Source organism: Oncorhynchus gorbuscha, linkage group LG02, assembly GCF_021184085.1.
Source record: "Oncorhynchus gorbuscha isolate QuinsamMale2020 ecotype Even-year linkage group LG02, OgorEven_v1.0, whole genome shotgun sequence".
NCBI lineage: Eukaryota > Metazoa > Chordata > Actinopteri > Salmoniformes > Salmonidae > Oncorhynchus > Oncorhynchus gorbuscha.
Window position 1 is genome coordinate 47,326,881 of NC_060174.1, and position 23,995 is coordinate 47,350,875.

At 40.0% G+C, this 23,995-nt stretch overlaps 1 protein-coding gene across 1 annotated transcript; it reads right to left on the reverse strand.

Moving 5' to 3' along the window:
- Positions 1-174: 174 nt before the first annotated feature.
- LOC124003327 (aryl hydrocarbon receptor nuclear translocator-like protein 1) lies at positions 175-23,995 on the reverse strand. The gene is made up of 16 exons (XM_046311484.1): positions 23,861-23,995; positions 8,237-8,289; positions 7,976-8,117; positions 7,689-7,709; positions 7,209-7,247; positions 6,764-6,921; positions 6,588-6,667; positions 6,403-6,495; positions 6,171-6,288; positions 5,763-5,912; positions 2,267-2,417; positions 2,010-2,098; positions 1,429-1,534; positions 1,026-1,113; positions 751-844; positions 175-634 (listed from the first exon to the last, which is right to left on the reverse strand). The coding sequence occupies exons 2-16, from the start codon at positions 8,247-8,249 to the stop codon at positions 495-497; spliced, it is 1,482 nt and encodes a 493-aa protein (XP_046167440.1). The 5' UTR covers positions 8,250-8,289; positions 23,861-23,995; the 3' UTR covers positions 175-494.

A 23,995-nucleotide genomic window follows, 5' to 3' on the forward strand; every position in this document is an offset into this window, starting at 1 on the left:
ACCTCCGGTCTCTTAACTGGTTATACCTGTTGTATATTACCTCCAATCCTTGTGCGTCTCCTGTTCTCTAGCTGACATTTTCTGCCACTTGATAAATATCCCAGCACTGCACCAAATGTGACGAATTGCTTCCATTATATGCGATTCATTAACACGCATCTGTTAAGATCAAACTTCAATTTAAAAAATATTTTACTGCTGATACCATGTATTCATTACATTTGTCAATGGGGATATCCAACCATTGTAGTGTAAAAGCATCAAAACAAGACATCCCTGGTAGCATTTTCAATGTATATTTTCCTGCATTCTAACTGAATCATCCTGTGGGGAATGTCAATGGAAGAGTGCCAATCAGGTACACTGAGGGGTCCTGTCCCGCTCTTGGCTCCAATGAGCCCTATAGTAGCATGGTTCCTGTTATGACTGCATGGTCAATTCAGGGTTCTCTGGGCCTTAGGCCAAGGATTCCAACAGCCCTGCTGGGGCTGTCCTCACAAGGGCCAGGGTAAGTCACTGAAGTCTACAGGGCCACCGATGCCTGCATCAGCCTCCAGGAGACTCATGATCACAGCCATGGCTGCCTCGTCATTACTGGAGCCTGGTTCGTCAATGCTGAGGTGCGAGTTGTCACCTGGAGGGGTGTTGAAGGAAAATGCTGTAGTCAGTCACACTGGTTTTTGATGCGGTTTTGGTTGAAATGGGCAGGATACAGTGTTTGAAATGTTGCCTTTGTGCACAGCTACTTACTCATAATAGACTGGTTGGAGTATGGGTATCCAACGGTGTCGGGTCCTCCTGGTAGCATCCCTGCTGACGGAAGGTCTGGCGTTCCATTTTGAATCTGCCAGAACAAATAGGTCAGTGGTGGTCGACAGATCAGCTTTCAATCACAGGCCTAACTAGGTAAGCAACAGACAATACTGGATTCAAGCACAAGATCCAACCAATTAAAAATAAAAATCCATCAATGTCATCTTTCAACCATCCCAATGTTCTTTATCGTGTGGCTCCCTCAGACTCACTCTCTTGCCCCCTGGAGAGCAGTCTGGAGGAGGGGTGCTGATGTTCAGGGGGCTGGAGCCACAGGTGGAGGGGGTCGAGCTTTTGGTCCTGGCAGAGAGAAGAACAGAGAGCCCTAGTCTCATGGCGCTGAGAGACTGAACAATTCAGCTGATAAACCTTTAGCTCCAGGTAATTCATCATAGCTGACATAGCACAACTGAACAGACTCATTTGCCAAGCCTGTCACTTTTTTGATAAAGGGTGCATAAATATCAGAGCAGGGAATTCACCCACGAAGGGATGTCTACAGAAAAGTAAATCACTGAACAAGCCAGGCTTCATGGTCTGGGTGTTATTCTTTTGGTTCTACAGCTATTAACAACCTGTCATCCATTTTCTGCATTCACTCTCTCCATCCCTCACCTCTGAGTCTCCACCACCTCTGCGATCATGCGACCGATCTTACTGGCACCTGCACGTGTTCCCCCGGGGATGCCTGGCACTGTCTGAAGGGCCCGTCTCCCTCCACCTGCAATCATACATATCAATCACACTGACTGCTCCTAGACTGACTGAGATCATTGCATTTTCACATTTGATCCAACTCTCCTATAGTTTTGTCATTTCATACACGTAGATACATTACATTTAATCAAAGAAAGCTATCCATTATATTTGGGGCGGCAGGTTAGCCTAGTGGTTAGACGTTAGAGCATTGGTCTAGTAACTGAAAGGTTGCAAGTTCAAATCCCCCAGCTGACAAGGTACAAAACGGTCATTCTGCCCCTGAACAAGGCAGTTAACCCACTGTTCCTAGGCCGTTATTGAAAATAAAAAATTGTTCTTAACTGACTTGCCTAGTTAAATAAAGAAATAAAAATAGCATGCATCTTTGTGTCCAGAGAGAATCAGCTGACAAATCTCAGATCTTGTTCCAAAGCCCTAAAGGAAGCCCCTCTGATATGTAGAAAAGCATGCCTTCTTTCACATCACTCAAATGTCACCTTCTGACGTCAGCACACCATCCATAGAGGCAGTGGGAGAGACGGCAGACTGAGGATAGCTGGAGTCTGCACCATCCAGCATACTGCACCTAGAGATGGAGTCACACAGCAAAAGTTTCAAGTACAACCACCGAATACGTACTGCCAGTTAGCTCTAAAACGATCAATGGAGCCCCATTGATACATGAACAGTTAAGAGTATTTTTTCCAATGTAATCTTCGTCATATATAGGGCGGTAGAGAGAAGGGTGACTTACGAGACCACTGTGTTTGTGGAGACTATGTACTCCACCTCTTTGGTCCAAGGATTCATGAAACTGAACCAGCGACTTCGCAGAGTGATGAAGGAGCCATCTTTAATCTTGAACTTATAACAGTTTGTGTTGATCTTTTCTCTCATCTGCAGCACTGTTAAAAACACAAGATACCCAGGATGTAAGATCACAGAACAAAATGTGGTGACTAAATATTGTAAGATGTAAATCACAAATTAATGTTGTCACATCAGACAGTTGATCCAATACCTTGTCTGTGACATTCTGCCAGGTGGCCAATATCATCCTGATGGAAATACTCGTAGAAAGAGGTGCCAAGAAGCTCCTGGGGTAAGTATGCAAGAATGGCTGTGGCCCTAAATAGAGAGGAAAGAGTTTATTATCTGTGCTGTTCTTTGTTTTTGAGAAGAGAACTTTAAAATGGCACCAGAGTGTTTCCTATGGACATTTTTATGATAGTTTAAATTACCACCATGAGTAATAATTGCCTGTGAGGTGTCAAGCTGTGAGCAGGAGATTAATTCATAAAATATACGGAGGCTGAACCTGCCTTGACAAGCCTATGTACATAGGCTAATTTTGGGTGAAAGGTGGTTGAAGAGGATAAATTTACTGACGATTTGTTGCCTTTTCACGTATTAGTTTAAACCATACTTCTAGAATGTGTGTTTTCTTGGCCAACTTGATGAACAACTAGCTCACATCTAATCATAAACCAACAATGTCATAGTAAAATAGTAAAATGAAGTTATAAGCTCCATCATTGTCGGGCTCGTTGTCATCGTCCAGACCCATCTTGGTGGGCGGCCAGCTCTTCAGGTAGCCGGTACTGTGGATCGTGCAGAAGCTCTTGCGGTCGGCTGTAGGTAGAAAATTGTAAATATATTTCCTCCCATACAATCGTTCTGTTTACAGGTGGTCCATGACTTTAAGTCAAGTCTAAATGACTGATTTAATGAAAAAACCACAAGCTAACCAAACAAGTAAAACCAGCCATCTGAAATCAGTGGTCAATCAAGGGGAGAACAACGTTTTCCTAGATAAAATATTCAATGAGGGCTTCGCTGGTCATTTGCATGCTGTGCTTTGCTTACTAAATGGTTTAAAATGTGCTGCGATTTAAAAAGATTGAACAGAGGCTTCGTATACTTTTAAGCCAGTAGTTCTGAAAGTACCACTCAAGAGCACTAAAAAGGTGCCGAAAACTGTGCACAATTCCGTACAACGTCATCACGTCATGTGGTCTTTAGTGTTTTGATGCTACATAATGGTTTTCCTAGTTGGATATCCCCATTGACAACTGTATCAAATAGTATGTAATGAATACATGGTAGGAGTGTATTGTATAAACATAAAAATATTTTAAAAATGAAAGTATTTGTTTTGGATAGTATCTAATCTCCAAGACTTTGAGCTTAACAGATGCAGTGTGTTAAATGGTGCTAATACATTTCGACTCCCAGGGTGCAATGCTTCGCCCAGGGCTACTGGCTGGCTACTGCTAGAAAGCCCAGACAAACGCAAAGTAGTCTAGATAGATTGTGGTCATAGCTAAGTTATGAATGCATTTCACATTACTTTTGGGTTGTTATCGTATTATAATGCTAACATGAACACCATGCTGAATATACGTTCATGTCATTGTCACTCAATAATTCCAATTTAGTTGCTAGAAAATTAACGTAGTTTAAAAAAAAAAATGTTTTGGAACTAAACCGCCCTTGCACTGCTTTGTAACACATTATACCTAGTGGTTTCGGTGGGCTGATCCTAATCATCTGCTCTGTAAACAAAACATTCCCATAGTTCGCTTCTGGAGCCAGTTGTCAACAAGCTGTGGGCGTGAAGGTATGATGTTTTCGTTAGAAAACCATTTTCTCTCCTCTCGCTTGCGTCTCGCACTCAGTGTTGCCATGTAATGTTCAAGGTAAGTTGGGTAAGTTGCTAAATGTTGGGTAAGTTGCTAAATGACGTTGTGATGTCATTGCGTGATAACGTAAAACTGCGTCATTACGTAGAATACACAATGACGTTACTCAAATTGACTGGCCCTCAGCGAAAAATATGATTTGACATTTGTTCGTGTGCAGACAGTCTTTTCTGTACTTCTGGCTGTACAGTTTTGATTGAGACATGTTGATTGATGTTGTAAGTTCTGTTCAATATCAAACATCCGAGACTAACTATATTCATTGGGTTTGGCTCGTCGGATTTGGCTCGTCGAACCCGTACCACTGCTTCTGCAGTCAGCCAACAATGATTTGCAATTATCTGAAATTGTTCCTGACCTGCTACTGCCTGTGCACGAACTGACTGCCTGCTACAATGCACTTTTGCTGTGACAGAGAATTGTTTTTGTGTCATTTAGAGGGAAAATGCATGCATTTTAGCATTTGAGTCACTTTTCAAAAGTTGCTAAAAGTTCAGGGAACATTTGTTGCTAGGTGTTATTTGAAAAAAATGTTGCCCGGGTAGTCTGAAAAGTTGGTAAATTGGCATCACCGCTCGGGCTGTGTCAGCTGCATGCATAAGTAGCCTGGATAGCTTACAAACAGTGGTGGAAAAAGTATCCAATTGTTATACTTGACTAAAGATACCTTAATAGAAAATGACTCAAGTAAACATGAAAGTCACCCAGTATAAATAATTTCAAATTTCTTATTAATTAATTTTAAAAACATTTACGGGAAGCCAGGGGCATGCTCCAACACTTAAGACAGAATTTAGAAACTAAGCATGTGTTTAGTGATTCCGCCAGAGTGGAGGCAATAGGGATGTTCTCTTGATAAGTGTGAATTAGACTAGACCATTTTACTGTCCTGCTAAGCATTCAAAATGTAACAAGTACTTTTGGGTGTGAGGGAAAATGTATGGAGTAAAAAGTATGTAATTTTCTTTAGGAATGTTGTGAAGTAAAAATAGTAAAAAATACAAATAGTAAAGTAAAGTACAGATACCCCCCAAAAGTACTTTAGTACTTTAAAGTATTTTCACACCACTGCTTTACAACTCCCTCCTTGAGAAGATTCCAACAAATGACTAGAAATGAAACTACTACCGATGTCTAATAGATCTAACTATCACTGCTCCACGTGACAGGAACGAGCATGCAGATCTTGTGAACTAAATGATGCCAGGTTAGAACGCAATCATTTTTTGCCTTTCTCGGCAGGGAGAGGACTGCAGATGGTTTAGTTTGCATGTATAAGCCATACATTTACATGTAGAGTCCAAAACGAGGGGTTAAAAATTTTTTTTAAAGAAAGTAACGAGGTAGTTTTCAAACCTCGATAGTTTCAATCAAAGTTCTAAAATAAGTATATTGTTTATTAGCCAAGCCACTTGGTACATAGAGAAGCATACATCCTGTACTCTAATTGTAATGCTAGTATGATGCTAATGATCTGTGATGCCAGGTTTATGAGTACCGAAATAAAAGGCATCAGGGAAGGAGGCTGGCCTAGATCTTGATGGGTACCTTTCTTTTTGGAGCAGGTGGAGGGGAAGTCCTTGTCCTCTGTTTTGACATAGGGCCGGTTACACTTCATTCGGCAGAAGAACGAGCGTCTGGCCCCGGACCACAGTCGAGATGGCCCAGGGGTGATGTCTGTCTTAACTGGTAGACCGGCTGAGGGAGAACAATTGCATCTGCTGAACATTGTGAGCTAAATATTCCCAATAACTTGTATATAATGTTAAAAGCATTAATCTTATATGCCATGTTGTTTATATACTTAATATCACAGGTAAACTGCCAGGTAATTGGTATACAGTATTTAATGAGACATAATGCTGTATTGACTTTTTCACCCCGTGTCAAACTACTTTCCTGACTTGACCTGCCCTTATGAGGACAGGGTCGGACATGACAGACGGGAGAGTTTACTTTTGGCATCAATGAGCCGCTCCCGAGGTGCTGTATCCGATGACGACAGTTGCTCCTTGACTTTGGCAATGTCTTTAGGATGCAGGTAATCAAACAGACTCTGGCCAATTAGGTCATTCTGAGGAAAGGGAGATTGACTTTGGAAATTAGCATTTGTAAGTTCAGATTTGGTCTGGTATAGTACAACATAACATGAATTACAGTAGGACATTTGACAGGAATGGAGACGTGCCTGGCAATAGTTGAGGATCTTGTAAACTGACTCCGAGACAAAAAGGATCTTCCCACGATCACATCCAACAACAACCAGAAAGCCGTCAGCAGCCTAAAGGAAGACACACAAAACATTGAGGCTTGTATCGTCAGAATCACCCAGAGAGCAACTTAGCAAAGAGGAGTTAGAGGGCTTGAACCTACCCTCAATATTAAGTGCTTCAGTTCATCATCGGTCAGGAAAGACGGCTTGTAGTTCGCCTCTGTGTAAGGGTTTGCTGCTCCTGTAGAAAAACACAAAACATTGTCATTTAATTCTCAAGTCACAACTTCTCCCTCTTTGATGTCTAATGACAATTTGCCTGCTGTCTCTCTCTCACCTCTTAATGTCTTCATATGCTGGACAGCCATGCGTAGGACTGTGAGTTTGTCCAGCTTGTGGGACATAGCGTTGCAGGTAGGGACTAGTGCAGCCAGCTCGTCTATGAAGCTGTTCATCTTATCCCTGCGCCGCTTCTCAACCTGACTGTGTGCCTCCCTATTGGCAATGTAGCAGTAAGCAAAGAGTCAGAACAACTCCTAGTCCTTCTGTTACACAGCACAATCTATAGACTACATAAAGTGCCTATTCATCGATGGGACACAAGGCTTTCTCTGTCTCTAATAAAATACAAAAATGAGCATTCAATTCACCCTGCAAGAGAGATTAGAATATATTTGATCCTGGAGTTCAACCGCTTGCCAAGTCACTAGAAACACCATGCGTAGCTGCCGATAGAGACGTTTAAAAGTGAACCATGAGGATTCAAGAATGAGTCTGGGTACCTGGCATTTTTTATCCGGCCCTGGTGATCACCACACTCCCTGAAAGAAGGGGGAAAAGGAGACACGTTTTCGTGAAAACTGTCTTGCACCAATCACACACACGCAACATGGATCCTGTTACAATAACAATCCATTCACCACTGGTCCACATAGGTTATGTAAATGGTACAAGTCCATATACAGCCCTATACTATCTCAACATCTATGCCTCCCATGTACAATATAGAACCAGTTACATGTAATAAATAAAACAAATAAGCCTCACTGTAGGGTAATTCATGCCGTTTGCTGCAAAAATTATCTCCTAAGTTTTTCCTTGTCTGTATCCATACTGCTATGGAAGTTAATCGGATGCCATCATTAACCATCCTTCCTAGCAAATGTTCTGTCTACAAGTCCTGTTTCCAAACCTTTAATATTCAAAGTATTTATCCAAAAAAGCTAACTGCAACCACAGGTAAAAAATTAAACCATACTTACTCGAAAGAAAATCCATCAATTCTGCAAAGAAAATAATGCGCTAATCATTCCGTTGTCAGATGAATGTGGATCAATGACAGACTGCAGGAAAACTACTGAGCAGACATACAAATTAGTCAATATAGCAATTTGCCCTAAAATATTTATTTTTGCAGATTGCCTGCTATAATTCTGAGAATGTGCAAAGTAAGTGGGTAGGGTTAATTATTCATTCATAGCTTTAGAATTCAGTGAACTCATCTCCAGCACTGACTGTGCACAGTGGGCCACAGTGTGGTGATGCTTACTGGTAGTCGGAGGTGCTGCCCTTTCTCTTGCGGGTGTAGTCCATGCCTGGGGTGTTGACGGAGCTGCTGATCAGGTCGCTGGGGGACATGAACTCATTCATTGTAGAGGTAATGTCCATTCTTTGGTCTGCCATTAGACAATCTGAAACAGAAATATGAAGAATTAGAGTTACTAACTTGTACTATTTTGAGGAAGGATAATTCAAATGGAATTCAAGAAAAATGCCGGACAAAGCAAGGCACAAAAGGGGTCACGCTCACCACAAATGTTCATTCCAGCTTCTGGAATTTCCTTCCATCTATTTGCAATTGCTCTGGATGAAAAAAAGTGTATACCGTAAAACTTTAATAGCTGAACATTGGCACACATTTCAGCAAATAAATGCCTGTTTCAAATAAAAAACGCTGGGTCTAAATGAATTGTTTACGAGGTTACCACCAACACATCTGATATTCCCACAGTCATATGCATTAAAAACGTTATTTTATTCTGTCATCATTGCTAGCCATAGTGCCAATAAAAAGAAAACATCAAATTTATGGTGCTGATGCGCAAAATCTGGGGTGTATATGATAGGCAACCTAGTCTTTGCAAGTTTGATCTGGGATGGATTTGTTATTACCCTTTACAAAAATATAAAACACAACTTTTACTGGGTACAGGGGGGTGCAATGAACATTCAGAAATGCTACAAAGTACACCAGCATCGGTGTACTTTAGGACCATGCCACAGAGTGCGAACAGGTGAGGGCTTTGTGTGTTGTGCTTTTTCTCTGAGTTGTAAAAGCAAGCAGAGCAGAAACTGGCTACTCTTTATTTTGACTGATGTAGCTGGCAAGGTAAATGCTGTTTAACTTAACAGAAAAAAAGCATTTATTCCTAGTGCTGAGCTAGTAGTATAACTGACATGTAACGTTAGCTAGTGTTTCATCCCCTCGACTGAAGTTCTGTCTGAAGTGAATGAGCCAACTAGCTAGCTAGTAGCTACCACAGCCAGTTCAGCTTTAGCTAGCCTCTAGATATCCGTCAGGTAGCAGTGCCTAACAGCTGTTGTGTAGCCTTTGTTTTGTCCCGTTTTAAACAGAAGTAAATTAACTTGGCTTGTTTCTGCCAGTTGATGTACCATTAGAGCTAGCCAAAAGTTGGCTAACGCTAGATGTTATTTTTGCCCTAATTAAAGTCAGTATAGCAATGTAACGTTATTGATTTGTCAGTTTCCCTAGCTATTTCTCTACTTTTCAAACTGACACGGTATAAAACAGCTCCACAGGCTTCATTGTCATGGTGCAGTCAGTACACAACACTACAGTATGTTCATCATGTCTTAGCAGGATCAGGTGGTGACAGGTGTCCCAGCAGGGTCAGACAGCCAGGGAAGACCAGTCTATGGAGCCCAGGTGAATTTTGCAGTATATTTTAACAATCAGTGAATGGATACAAAGTTCCATCTTGAGTTGATTGGTAGACTAGTCTGAGAATGGTAATTTCAGTAAATGAACCATTGGTTCTGTTCTTGGATAATATAATGTATGAATCTACACCAAGGTAATTCTTTGTCATGCCTCATCTGAGCAGGATCAAATGGTGACAGGGGTCTCAGCAGGTCAGGCAACCAGGGAAAACCAGTCTGACGGCACTGAGGTGAACTTTTGCATATACAACACTTTATTCTATCTGTGCAACAAACACTGAACAAGCCTGAAGCTTCAGAGAATGAAAAACCTCTGAAGTCAAACTGTATCAATGGCTTTTCCCAATGACACAAAACCAACAGTCTGCCCTACTGTTGGTTGTCACTCTGGTCTTGGCCTAACACACCTGAAACCAAAGAATGTTTCACTAACATCCAAAAGCTGAGTGTGATGTGTTACTCATGATAGTATCTTGTAAGTGTTTAGAAATATATTCAGGCCTAAAATATACTTTTTGGTCCACCAGCCACTGTGGCAGGTTGATTTAAAAATCTACCAGCCATTCAGATTTTTTTTTATCAGCAAAAATATCCCCCCCCCCACAAAAACTAAATAAAATAGATGAGCATGCTTTGTAATGTCTCTTAAAACAATAAATCTGTTACTAGAAGTAATGTGGTATATGTTTAAGTTCATTTTTTTTTTTTTGTGAAATTGGTCTTTTAGCCAAAATATCAGACGAGACAACATTTTCACCTGCCCCTTTAAGGATGGGAGGTTACCATGGTAACGTGACTGGAGTTATGTTTGTGCCTGTGAGATTGAGAGTCTGACTAATAGCCAACGTCTTCTCTTCCCTAGCAGTTGAATCTCAAACATTGAAAAACAATTCTAGCTTGTGAACAAAACAATGCAAATAGCCAAGAAACAGAAGGACATAGTCTCACTTCAGCAGAATTTTGTTTAAAGTAAATTTTATAAACATTTAAGCCTGTGCGCAGCACTTCTAAAAATGAATCTCACTCAGATCTTCATGTGCGCAAAGCCCCCAGCCAGGGATGCAGCGCAAGGTGGGATAGGCTCCATACGATTCGTAGTTCTTTGACTTTGTGCGACTAATTTAACATCTATGAAACAAAAATGGCAGAAACAGCTATAAAATGTGATCATACTTGACTATTTATATTCACACAGGCGAGTGAAATGCTTGCACTGTGGAGCCGTGAACACCAGCCAACGTGACTAGTGAAATAGACATCTTTCCCACCAATGTCAAAATCGACACAAATTTGGCAGGTGGTGGGTGTTCATTTTAGGCCCTGAACATATGCGATTCTTATTTACAATAAAAGTTACCCCAAAATGGTCATATTAGATTGTTTAGAAATGCGGGAAATTAGCTTTACATGCCCCAAAAAATTCTGAGGAAGGACCCCCAGATCCCCTGCCAGGTTATGACCCCTCCGAACTTCTAAAACCAAAGTTGCACCCCTGAAACGCAAGAACTTCAAAGATTTTGCTGTGTTACAGTTCATAAGGAAATTCAGTCATTAGGCTCTAATCATGGGATTTCACATGACTGGGAATACAGATATGCATCTGCTGGTCACAGATATCTTTAAAAAAAATAAAACAATGTAGGGGCGTGGATCAGAAAACCAGTCAGTATCTGCTGTGACCACTCTTTGCCTCATGCAGCGCAACATCTCTTTCGCATATATTATTTTTGTTGTACTTTTTACCCCTTTTTCTCCCCAATCTCGGGATATCCAATTTGAACTTTGTCTTGTCCGTAGGAGAGTTGCAACGATGGGACTCGGGAAAGGCAAAGTTGAGAGCAATGCTTCAGATTTGATCAGGCTGTTGATTGTGGCCTGTGGAATGTTGTCCCATCCCTCTTCAATGGCTGTGCGAAGTTGCTGGTTATTGGCGGGAAATGGAAAACGCTGTCGTACAAGTCAAGCATCCCAAACATGCTCAATGGGTGATGTGAGTATTTGGACAATGGACCAACTGGGATTTTTAGCTTCCAGGAATTGTGTACGGATCCTTGCGACAATGGGGCCGTGCATTATCATGCTGAAAACATGAGGTGATGGCGGCGGATGAATGGCACAACAATGGGCCCCAGGATCATGTCACAGTATCTATGTGCACCTCCTGGTTGGTTGGTCTGGTACTCCTTCTATGAGACACTGAGCTAGGTGCTCTACCTGTACAGAGAAGAGGACTGTCAGATGTGGTCTGACTACGGCAGTAATTCTAACATCCTTGACCTAGGTTACACATCACAGAAACACTATGTTGGAAAACCAAGGACAGTAACAGAAGCAATTTCACAGTAAACAAAAACGCCCTCTTTCAAATTAAAATCACAGATATAATATGGATATTTAGGCTATCAATAAATCAGAAGTGTTGCAGAGCATAGGCATACTGTTTATGTAGAATAATATTCTGTTAATCTTCCATACTATTCATGGGCCTTTTTGTTAAAAGGCTTCAGGCTTGTGAAAGTTATTCCCTCCTGGCCTGAAAAAGCAAAGCACTTCTTGTTAGTCTCTTTTCTGTGGGAGTGGGACAAAGCCCCGGGAAAACCACTGTCATGATCAGCACAAAGCAAAGCACAAAATGGTCAGTTTTGCCCGGCATAATTTCCCTCCTTTACTTGATTAAAACATTGTCTCTGAGAACATGATCACAATAAGGCTCCCAGCGCAGCTGAGGACTGTGGTTTACTGTACAGCAGTTTCCATGGCTTATGAATTTACAACTAGAGGTCGACCGATTAATCGGAATGGCCGATTAATTAGGGCCGATTTCAAGTTTATAACAATCGGTAATTTTGGGTGCCGATTTTTAAACGTTTTTATTTTTTTATATACCTTTATTTAACTGGGCAATTCAGTTAAGAACACATTCTTATTTTCAATGACGGCCTAGGAACGGTTGGTTAATTGCCTTGTTCAGGGGCAGAACGACAGATTTTCACCTTGTCAGCTCGGGGTTCCAATCTTGCAACATTGCAGTTAACAAGTCCAACACAATAATGACCTGCCTCTCTCGTTGCACTCCACAAGGAGACTGCCTGTTACGCGAATGCAGTAAGCCAAGGTAAGTTGCTAGCTAGCATTAAACATACTTATAAAAAACAATCATAACCACTAGTTAACTACACATGGTTGATGATATTACTAGATATTATCTAGCGTGTCCTGCGTTGCATATAATCTGACTGAGCATACAAGATACAAGTATCTGACTGAGCGGTGGTAGGCAGAAGCAGGCGCGTAAACATTCATTCAAACAGCACTTTTGTGCGTTTTGCCAGCAGCTCTTCGTTGTGCGTCAAGCATTGCGCTGTTTATGACTTCAAACCTATCAACTCCCGAGATGAGGTGGTGTAACCGAAGTGAAATGGCTAGCTAGTTAGCGCGCGCTAATAGCGTTTCAAACATCACTGAGCCTTCTAGTAGTTGTTCCCCTTGCTCTGCATGGGTAACGCAGCTTTGATGGTGGCTGTTGTCGTTGTGTGACGGCCCTGAATTTTTCTGAACCGTCTCAGTGCAGCTCCTTCCAATAGGGCGCTTTCCCTTTAATTCCCAATTAAATAGCCAGTATCAGCTGCGCAAAAGTGGGGTTGTGAAGGAGACGTGACTGAGGATGTGTTCAACCCTGAGTTCCGAAGCTTCTCTATTCCGTTTGTTTTGTTGCCGTTAAACGTGTGTTTTGTAGCCTAAGAGAGTTTACCCAGGATCGGATCCACTCTTTGCGTCCCTGGACTACACCTCTCCGTTCTTCGTGGCCTTTCTCCGCTGGAGATCTATTGGCGGATTGGATTGTCTGACTGACCGACTGACTACCACCTTTTTGTATACGGTATTTCATTTGTTTGGATGTGATGTATACTGTGATTTGTGTAGTTAGTGGTAGTTGAGGACTTAATTAAGAGTTGATCCGCTTTAAGGTTCTGTGGTAAAGTAATTGTTATATTGATTGTATGTTTAATACTGGGTTTACGCTACACGGAACGAACGGACAAACATCGCGTGACAAAAGTCACTTGAGTTCACTGAACTCCTTTACCGGGCAGGACTCTTTTTAGGCCCGAGGTACAGGACATTTCTGGAGGAACCAGAACTCATTGTGATATTATTATATATGTGTGTAATCATTGTTGTTGCTAATACAACCCACGCAACAGAATATAATTGTTTTTGAAGTTCTTTTCAATGTTTTAAGGGTTTATGAAAAGTTTATTTCCATCCTGACTTTTACATACGTCCTTTGTATTGGTGTAGACTTGACGGACCAGATGGGACTCATTCCCACCCAAACTAAAAGGAGAAACTAATGTTTTCTCTGGTAGGCACAACCTACCTGGCACCCCTATAAATAATAACCTCAAGTCAAAACCGTTACAGTTGTGTTGCTGGTTCGAGCCCAGGGAGGAGCGAGGAGAGGGACGGAAGCTATACTGTTACACTTGCAATACTAAAGTGCCTATAAGAACATCCAATAGTCAAAGGTTAATGAAATACAAATGGTAGAGGGAAATAGTCCTATAATAACTACAACCTAAAACTTCTTACCTGGGAATATTGAAGACTCATGTTAAAAGGAACCACCAGCTTTCATATGTTCTCATGTTCTGAGCAAGGAACTGAAACGTTACATTTCTTACATAGCACATATTGCACTTTTACTTTCTTCTCCAACACTTTGTTTTTGCATTATTTAAACGAGGCTAAAGTGATTTTATTGATGTATTAAGTTAAAATAAGTGTTCATTCAGTATTGTTGTAATTGTCATTATTACAAATGGGGAAAAAAAATGTAAAAATTTTTTGTAAAATAAATCGGCCGATTAATCGGCATCGGCTTTTTGGGCCTCCAATATTCGGTATCGGCGTTGAAAAATCATAATCGGTCGACCTCTATTTACAACCAACATTCTTGACAGATATCTTGGATCATTTCTACACTTCAATAAACTTGAGCATATTCAATATCCAAAAAGGCAGTTTGGAGCATTACTTGAATGTAACATTACCAAATTAAGGACTGGCATTCAGACAACGATCAAGATCTAGGAAATATTGCACTCTGCCCATGTAAAAATCACTGGCAAAGGACAGACTTTAGGGAGCCAAAAACCCACCTCCCAAAGTTGTCACAAAGCAGCATTGTTGGGTTGTTACTGTACACTAGCTAGCTAGATAGCCCACATAGAAAAGAATGTGACATAGAAACACTGGATTGACGTGCACTGTGAAAGAGGAAATATATAACCCCATGTTCAACTGCGTGTATAACCCATGACCTGTGCGATGGGGCGGCCGGTAGCCTAGAGGTTAAGAGCATTGGGCCAGTAACCGAAAGGTTCAAATCCCCGAGCCGACTAGGTGAAGAAACTGTCTGTGCCCTTGAGGAAGGCACTTATCCAAAGCAATTTACTGGAGAAATTAGGGTTAAGAGTGTCTGCTCTATATAAATAGTTTGATTTAAATATTTACATGCTTTGCAAGAAGAACAATTTCCCTAATAATCCTGTTTACATGGACATCTGAAATCCTGATGGGATACATGCAGAAATCACCAACCACAGCGACCATGTTAGTTTTGGGAAGTCTAATTCTGAGTTTGGGTATATAAAGTTTGTATGTGAACATTTCTATGATGGATACTTTTCCCCCCGAACTCACGTCACTAGTTAGGGAGGCTTGCACTGCTGGCACATGCCAAATCAAATACACTGCTCAAACTCCGATTAAGCTGGTTTACATGTCCCAGGGTTTCCGTTAGGAAAATGTGGCGCCCCGAACAATGTGACTGGGAAGATTTGAATTTAACGGCCGTTTCAGAAATGAACCCGACCCATATGCATTGGGTACATAAGCCATTAAGGCGTCCACCTACAGTGCTCAGAATGACAGAAGTCACATTTAGATTATGGTAATGCTCTTAACAGAACATCAAACTCATGTAATGAAGCAGCCAATGAAACAATTTAAATATTTGTCAAAACGCAATTCGCAGGAAAACACAATTCTAAACAGAGCACCTGAATGGTTCCATATGTGACAGAGATTAAAACAAACATTGAAGGGGGGGGGGGACAACTATGCTGGGTTGCTAATATGACTAGGATTGTGCCTTTGGCTTCTGGACAATAAAATAAAGTTGATATGAAAACCAACAGAACAGGAGAGATTGTCAAATAGACCACAATGGGTGACATTCAACAGTGAGTGCAGCACAAAGAAAACCGTCTCAACTTTATAACTCTGTACAGATGACAGTAGGAGCATCTGCTCTGAGATAACATACATTAAATACTCCGAAGGCACATCCAATTCTGATTACATGATTCAGTTTACAATGGACGAGTTTGACCTTGGTGCAAGGAGAACATCCTGGATCTGAATGCCACCAAGACCAAAGACCTTAGAATAGACTTTAGGAAGCAATCAGCTCTGAAAGAAATCACCATTTGTGACCAGGGCATAGGTGGTGTACAAGTACCTTGGTACAATAGTTGACAATAAGATGAACATTTGGAGCCAACAGTAGGCGAGTTATCTAAATGTCAGTCAAGACTGTACTTCCTGCGTAATCTTAGAAGGCTGAATGTCAAATCTGTTTTACAATCCCTTTTAGAGGTCGACAGATTATGATTTTTCAACGCCGATACCGATTATTGGAGGACCAAAAAAAGCCAATACCGATTAATTGGCCAATTTTTTTTATGACAATTACAACAATACTGAATGAACACTTATTTTAACTTAATACATCAATAAAAATATATTTAGCCTCATAAATAAAGAAACATGTTCAATTTGGTATAAATAATGCAAAAACAAAGTGTTGGAGAAGAAAGTAAAGTGCAATATGTGCCATGTAAAAGAAGCCAACGTTTAAGTTTAACTATGACAGACAAAATGAGAAAAAAATCCAGAAAATCACATTGTAGGATTTTAATGAATTTATTTGCAAATTATGGTGGAAAATAAGTATTTGGTCACCTACAAACAAGCAAGATTTCTAGCTTTCAAAGACCTGTAACTTCTTATTTGAGGCTCCTCTGTCCTCCACTCGTTACCTGTATTAATGGCACCTGTTTGAACTTGTTGTCAGTATAAAAGACACCTGTCAGACCGCTCTATCAAATTAGGCTTAATAACATAACACACAGAAATGCAAGCCTTTGGTCATTAATATGGTCGAATCTGGAAACTATCATTTCGAAAACAAAACGTTTATTTCAGTGAAATACAGAACCGTTCCGTATTTTATCTAACGGGTGGCATCCCTAAGTCTAAATATTGCTGTTACATTGTACAACCTTCAATGTTATGTCATAATTACGTACAATTCTGGCAAATTAGTTCGCAACAAGCCTGGTGGCCCAAACTGTTGCATATAGCCTGTGTGTGCAATGAACGCAAGAGAAGTGACAATTTCACCTGGTTAATATTGCCTGCTAACCTGGATTTCGTTTAGCTAAATATGCAGGTTTAAAAATATATACTTCTGTATATTGATTTTAAGAAAGGCATTGACATTTATGGTTAGGTACAGTTGTGCAACGATTGTGCTTTTCACAAATGCGCTTTTGTTAAATCATCTCCCGTTTGGCGAAGTTGGCCGTCTTTGTTAGGAAGAAATGGTCTTCACACAGTTCACAACGAGCCAGACGGCCAAAATTGCTGCATATACCCTGACTCTGTCACAAGAGAAGTGACACAATTTACCTAGTTCAAATAAATTCATGTTAGCAGGCAATATTAACTAAATATGCAGGTTTTCAAATATATACTTGTGTATTGATTTTAATAAAGGCATTGATGTTTATGGTTAGGTACGTTGGAGCAACGACAGTCCTTTTTCGCAAATGCGCACCGCATCGATCATATGCAACGCAGGACACTAGATAAACTAGTAATATCATCAACCATGTGTAATTAACTAGTGATTATGATTGATTGTTTTTTATAAGATAGGTGTAATGCTAGCAAGCAGCTTACCTTGGCTTCTTACTGCATTCAAGTAACAGGCAGGCTCCTCGTGGAGTGCAATGAGAGGCAGTTGGTTAGAGCGTTGGACTAGTTAACTGTAAGGTTGCAAGATTGAATCCTCGAGCTGACAAGGTAAAAATATGTTGTTCTGCCCCTGAACAAGCAGTTAACCCCCCATTCCTAGGCAGTCATTGAAAATAAGAATGTGTTCTTAACTGACTTGCCTAGTTAAATAACGTTTTTATATCGTCCAAATCGGTGTCCTAAAATACAGATTGTTATGAAAACTTGAAATCAGCCCTAATTAAATCGGCCATTCCGATTACTCTGGTCAACCTCTAATCCTTTTACAGATGTTTTATTGAACCTGCCTTAACATTTAGTGTAGTTGCCTGGTTTGGTTCCTTCACATGGGCAAGTCAGAAAACTGTAGAGTGGGGAAATTCTTCTACTAAGCTAACATATGGAATTGTTTTAAGATGGTCATACCATGGATCATTTAGCTACTTGATTTTGAATTTTAGGACCCCTTTAGGTATCAAAATAATTGATTTGGCCTTTACTACTATCAAATTTTATTTGTCACATACACATGGTTAGCAGATGTTAATGCGAGTGTAGCGAAATGCTTGTCCCATAGGAATGCATTGAATAACATTCATAAAATGGCAAAATACATTACTTATTTTTTGACTAATGTTTTAAAGTGTATGTCTTAGATCTAGGACATAAGAAAGCTAAGGAAATGTTTTAGTTTTTTTGGACCCCTTATTTTTGTTGGCACAAAACTACCTCCATATTTCCATAAATTTGTATGGGTTACCATCAGGCGAGTCCCGTGACATTTGTAGGGGGTCGTAGAAAAAAAGAGAACACCATCTTGTTCATGAGTCTCATCTTTCCAGAAAGTTCATATTAGTTTAGGCCAAACCATTTGGACGCTACAGACATTTTCTTGATGTCTCATGGTCTGAAAAACACAGCTGTAGCTCGACCACCTTCCACCGCAGATGCAGAAGGCGGATTGAGACGCAGCCCATGCAAAAAGAAAAACATCTCTAGCTTAAAAACGGACAGATTTTGACGGGATGTTTTTATTATGTTACTTAGATTGATGCACGGGTGCGTCAATAGACTTAAGAATTAATAGTTTTGTACTAGTGTCAGTGCGGCTTTTAAGTGAACATTTGTGTGATTTATCTTTTTTATTTTACCTTTATTTTACTAGGCAAGTCAGTTAAGAACAAATTCTTATTTTCAATGACGGCCTAGGAAGTGGCTGTTCAAGGGCAGAATGACAGATTTTGTACCTTGTCAGCTCGGGGATTTGAACTTGCAACTTTTCGGTTAGTAGTCCTATGCTCTAACCACTAGGCTACCCTGCCACCCTGTATAGACCATGGTTGTTGAATCTTGGCCCCTGACCACTTCCTGTTGCGCTGCATTTTTTAAAAATTGTTGTGACCGCAGTCAACAAGTTGTAGCTAACTTGCCTTCCCCTCCCCTTTTTCTGCATCCCAACTGTGTAGTAATTTTCATTCTGACATGTGAAAGGCAGCAATACACCAAAGCCTAATCTGCCGGAAAGCTGCAACAAGAAGAAGTTTAGCTAGCTAGCCATCTTTAGCTACTAAGGACAGCTAAGGGTCGAGTGCTGTGTTGAGGTTCATTGATACAAAAATGTTATTCCACACACGTTGTCCTGTAACATGCACTTGACGTGTTGAGTTCTCTGGGGCAGTTAGCTAGCCGGATGTAGTGTGGCCTGGCGTTCTAAAGGGTTTTGTTATTGTTTACATTCTAAAAAAGGTCTATAGCACAGCTCTTTAATGAAAACACTCTGAAGTTTCTAAAACTGTTTGAATGATGTCTGAGTATAACAGAACTCATATGGCAGGCAAAAACCTGAGAATAAAATCCAACCAGGAAGTGGGAAAATCTGAGGTTTGTAGTTTTTCCAAGTCTTTGCCTAACCAATATACAGTGTCTATGGGGACATATTGCACTTCCTATGACTTCCACTAGATGTCAACCATCTTTAGAACCTTGTTTCAGGCTTCTACTGTGAAGGGTGAGAGAATAAGAGCTGTTTGAGTCAGAGGTCTGGCAGAATGCCATGAGCCCAGTCAGGCGCGCGGCCGTGAGAGAGCTCTGTTTGATAACGTACGACTAGAATTTATATATAAATGCCTGGATTACTTTACATTTTGGTAAATATCTTATATAATGGGTTAAAGTTATGTACAGCAACCCCAGATTTAAAATAGTAAATAATGGTTACTTCTCAGAAGGTATTGAGATTTTAAGAGGAGTAGAACAAGGCTGTCCACTGTCTCCATATCTATTTATTATGACCATTGAATTGTTAGCTATTAAAATTAGATCCAAGAAGAACATCAAGGGGTTAGAAATCGAGGGGATAAAAACAAAAGTATCAATGTATGCCGATGACTTTTTTCTTAAGTCCCCAATCTAGATCCCTGCACAGTCTCATTGAAGATCTTAATCACTTTTCTAGCCTCTCTGGATTAAAACCTAATTGTGACAAGTGTAGCATATTACATATTGGATTGTTAAAAATAAATAAATAAGTCTTTACACTACCTTGCAGTTTACCAAACAAATAGGCGGACAGTGAAGTAGACATACTTGGTATTCACAACAAAAGAAATTAATTTACCACAATTCATTTCAATAGAGTTAGCAAAAATAGATAAGATTCTGCAACTATGGAGGTAAATACTTGTTTATTTATGGACAAATCATGTTGATTAACTCTTTGGTCCTATCACAGTTTGTTTACTTATCAATGGCACTGCCTATTCCAGATTACTCTTTTTAAATCATAAGCGCTAAAAGAAAATAATTTTATTTGGAATGCTAAGCCAGACAAAATTAAACGCGTCTATTTATATAATGAATATGAGTTTGGGGGACTAAACTTATTAAATATTAAAGCTTTAAACCTCTCAGAAAGCTTCACTCATACATAAATTATACTTAAACCCAAAATGGTTCTCCAGTAGATTATTAAGGTTCATCCTTTGTTGTTGCCTTTATACAGATTACAACTTCTCATTTCCGACTAATTGGAAACTAATTGTTTAAAGTATCGTCCTTTCTTAAACAAGCCATACAAAGGTGGTTACAATTTCAGTTTTATCCTCCAGAAAAGATAGAACAAATGTTATGGTTAAACTCAAATATACTGATTAATAAAAAATAAAAATGATTTATGGAATATTTGTATTATGAATAGAAATGGAGTTGTCACATATGCAGTTATCACAAATATGGGAATATCTTTTCAATCTGAATTTACAACCAACTGATTGCAGCACTACCATAAAAATGGAGGCGGCAAGTGGAACTTGTTTGCCTGCCATATATTAAAAGATACAAATTGACTGAGAGAAACTGGCATAAATATACCAGTTTCATTTGAGAACAAAAATGTTGACAGCTGCGCCGTGTAAGTTACAAAATAAATGGGAAGAGATGTTCGATGTACGCATTCCATGGCATATGGTTTATGAACTAGTACAAAACAACTACACTTGATTCAACACTTAGTTTTTCAATTTAAATTATTATATACAATTCTTGCCACCAACAGAATGCTATATATATATGGGGCATACAACAATCGCAGCTCTGTAGATTTTGCTGTGAAGAAACAGAATCAATAGATTATTTATTTATTTATTTATTTAGGAATGGTAAAAAATATATATATATTTAATCACATATTAACCTTACAAATAGCAGTGTTGGGCGATTTGGAAAGCCATAGTCAATAAATAATATAATAATAGTCGTAGGAAAGGTTTTCATCTTTAGCTCACAATCTGTGGATACTATACGATTAGAAAGGTTAAAAAACTAATGTAAAACATCACAGTACAATTGAAAAATATGGCACATGGATACCAAGATATACCTTCTAAGAATTGGTATCTGTCATGTGTAAATGTTGCTGTTTATGTTCACTATATAGCTTTATCTTATCTGACGTGCCAAAATAAAGTTATTACATGAAATCTGCTGGCCGTGATTAATCCCTACCAGATACATGTGAACATGATACCTGAGATACATCTCCACTGGCTGTGGTTAATCCCTACCACAACCTGTACATGTGAACATGATACCTGAGATACATCTCCACTGGCTGTGGTTAATCCCTACCACAACCTGTACATGTGAACATGATACATGAGATACATCTCCACTGGCTGTGGTTAATCCCTACCACAACCTGTACATGTGAACATGATACATGAGATACATCTCCACTGGCTGTGGTTAATCCCTACCACAACCTGTACATGTGAACATGATACCTGAGATGCATCTCCACTGGCTGTGGTTAATCCCTACCACAACCTGTACATGTGAACATGATACATGAGATACATCTCCACTGGCTGTGGTTAATCCCTACCACAACCTGTACATGTGAACATGATACCTGAGATGCATCTCCACTGGCTGTGGTTAATCCCTACCACAACCTGTACATGTGAACATGATACACGAGATACATCTCCACTGGCTGTGGTTAATCCCTACCACAACCTGTACATGTGAACATGATACCTGAGATGCATCTCCACTGGCTGTGGTTAATCCCTACCACAACCTGTACATGTGAACATGATACATGAGATACATCTCCACTGGCTGTGGTTAATCCCTACCACAACCTGTACATGTGAACATGATACATGAGATACATCTCCACTGGCTGTGGTTAATCCCTACCACAACCTGTACATGTGAACAACTCCTTTTCTTTCTTCAAATTCCTTTCATCATTTCCAAGCTCCCCTTATTTCCCTCATCTAACTTTATTTTAATCTCTAATGACTGATATTCTCTGGTGCTTTTGTATACTTTTTAGCCAGTAGTTCTGAAAGTAGAGTCCACTGCCAAAGGTGGTCCCCAAAAATTGGAAAGGGAGTAAGGAAAGGGTATAGGAGCTAGGAAAGGAAAGAACACAAGGAAAGGGAAATAAGGATGAGGCAAGGAAAAGGAGGTATGGAAGGAAAGGAAGCTAGGAAAGGAGGAATGAAAGCTAGGAAAGGAGGAAGGGCACAAGGAAAATGACCTAGGAAATAGGAGCTAGGAAAGTAGGAAAGGAAGCTAGGAAAAGAGGAAACAAAGGAGAGAGTAAAGGAATCTAGGAAAGAAAAACAGTCCACATGGCCAGTAGAGGAAAGGAAGTTAGCAAAGGAATCTGACATGAGTGAGGAAAGGAAATATGGAAAGGAATCTAGGAAAGAAAAGGAGGAATTCACCAGGGTTGGGGTCAATTACATTTGTTATTTTAGCAGACAGTCTAATCCAATGCGATTTACAGTAGTGAGTGCATACATTTTCAGACTTTTTCCCCAGTGCTGGTCTGCCATGGGAAACAAACCAACATCCCTTCCGTTGCAAGTGCCATGCCTTACCAACTGAGCCACATTTTTATTTATTTTTATTTCACCTTTATTTAACCAGGTAGGCAAGTTGAGAACAAGTTCTCATTTACAATTGCGACCTGGCCAAGATAAAGCAAAGCAGTTCGACAGATACAACGACACAGAGTTACACATGGAGTAAAACAAACATACAGTCAATAATACAGTATAAACAAGTCTATATACAATGTGAGCAAATGAGGTGAGAAGGGAGGTAAAGGCAAAAAAGGCCATGGTGGCAAAGTAAATACAATATAGCAAGTAAAACACTGGAATGGTAGTTTTGCAATGGAAGAATGTGCAAAGTAGACATAAAAATAATGGGGTGCAAAGGAGCAAAATAAATACATAAATAAAATACAGTTGGGAAAGAGGTAGTTGTTTGGGCTAAATTATAGGTGGGCTATGTACAGGTGCAGTAATCTGTAAGATGTTCTGACAGTTGGTGCTTAAAGCTAGTGAGGGAGATAAGTGCTTCCAGTTTCAGAGATTTTTGCAGTTCGTTCCAGATGGGTCAGTTCCATTTAAATTCAGTAAGTACACTAGAATTCAAATTCTCTTGATGTTTTTAATTTAGGAAAATTTTGAATTTGGTTAACTTTTTGAGTTGACTGGAATTGAAATGGAATCCACCCAACCATGGCGTTCACATGTATGTGGTCGAGATTAACCACGGCAAGTAGAGAGGAAATTAAGAAGGAAAGGAATCTAGGAAAGAAAAGGAGTTCACATGTATGTGGTAACCACGGCCAGTAGCTGGCGATAGTATTGGTTTTAGAGACAGGATAGTTCTAGTCACAGCCTACTGCTGCGGGGCTGCAGAACGACAACGTTACTATTGTATTGGGCTAGCTAGCTAGGTTGCTAACATTACCTAATGCCCCTCTAGAAAATTAGTATCACCAGGAAAAACAAGTAGTTGTTGTGCTAGCTAGCTAACCAACTACCCATTTGTCATCATGATATAATAAACATGACTTACTTACATTAGATAAATCAGCTAGGCCATCTCCATTCAATGATAGAACCCTCTGTTTCAAAAACAGGGATATACGGTACTCAGTCTGTGACCTACTTTCTCCCCTCTGTCATGACTGCCGCACTACTGACCTAGTTTTTCT

Bases quoted from the DNA above. Each gene is read 5' to 3' on its own strand.
- LOC124003327 (XM_046311484.1), bottom strand. The intron at 6,668-6,763 runs GTGAGAGAGAGA...GTTTTTCTACAG, and splicing joins GCATATGAAGACATTAAGAG to GAGCAGCAAACCCTTACACA. The intron at 1,114-1,428 runs GTGAGGGATGGA...TCTCTCTGCCAG, and splicing joins GAGGTGGTGGAGACTCAGAG to GACCAAAAGCTCGACCCCCT.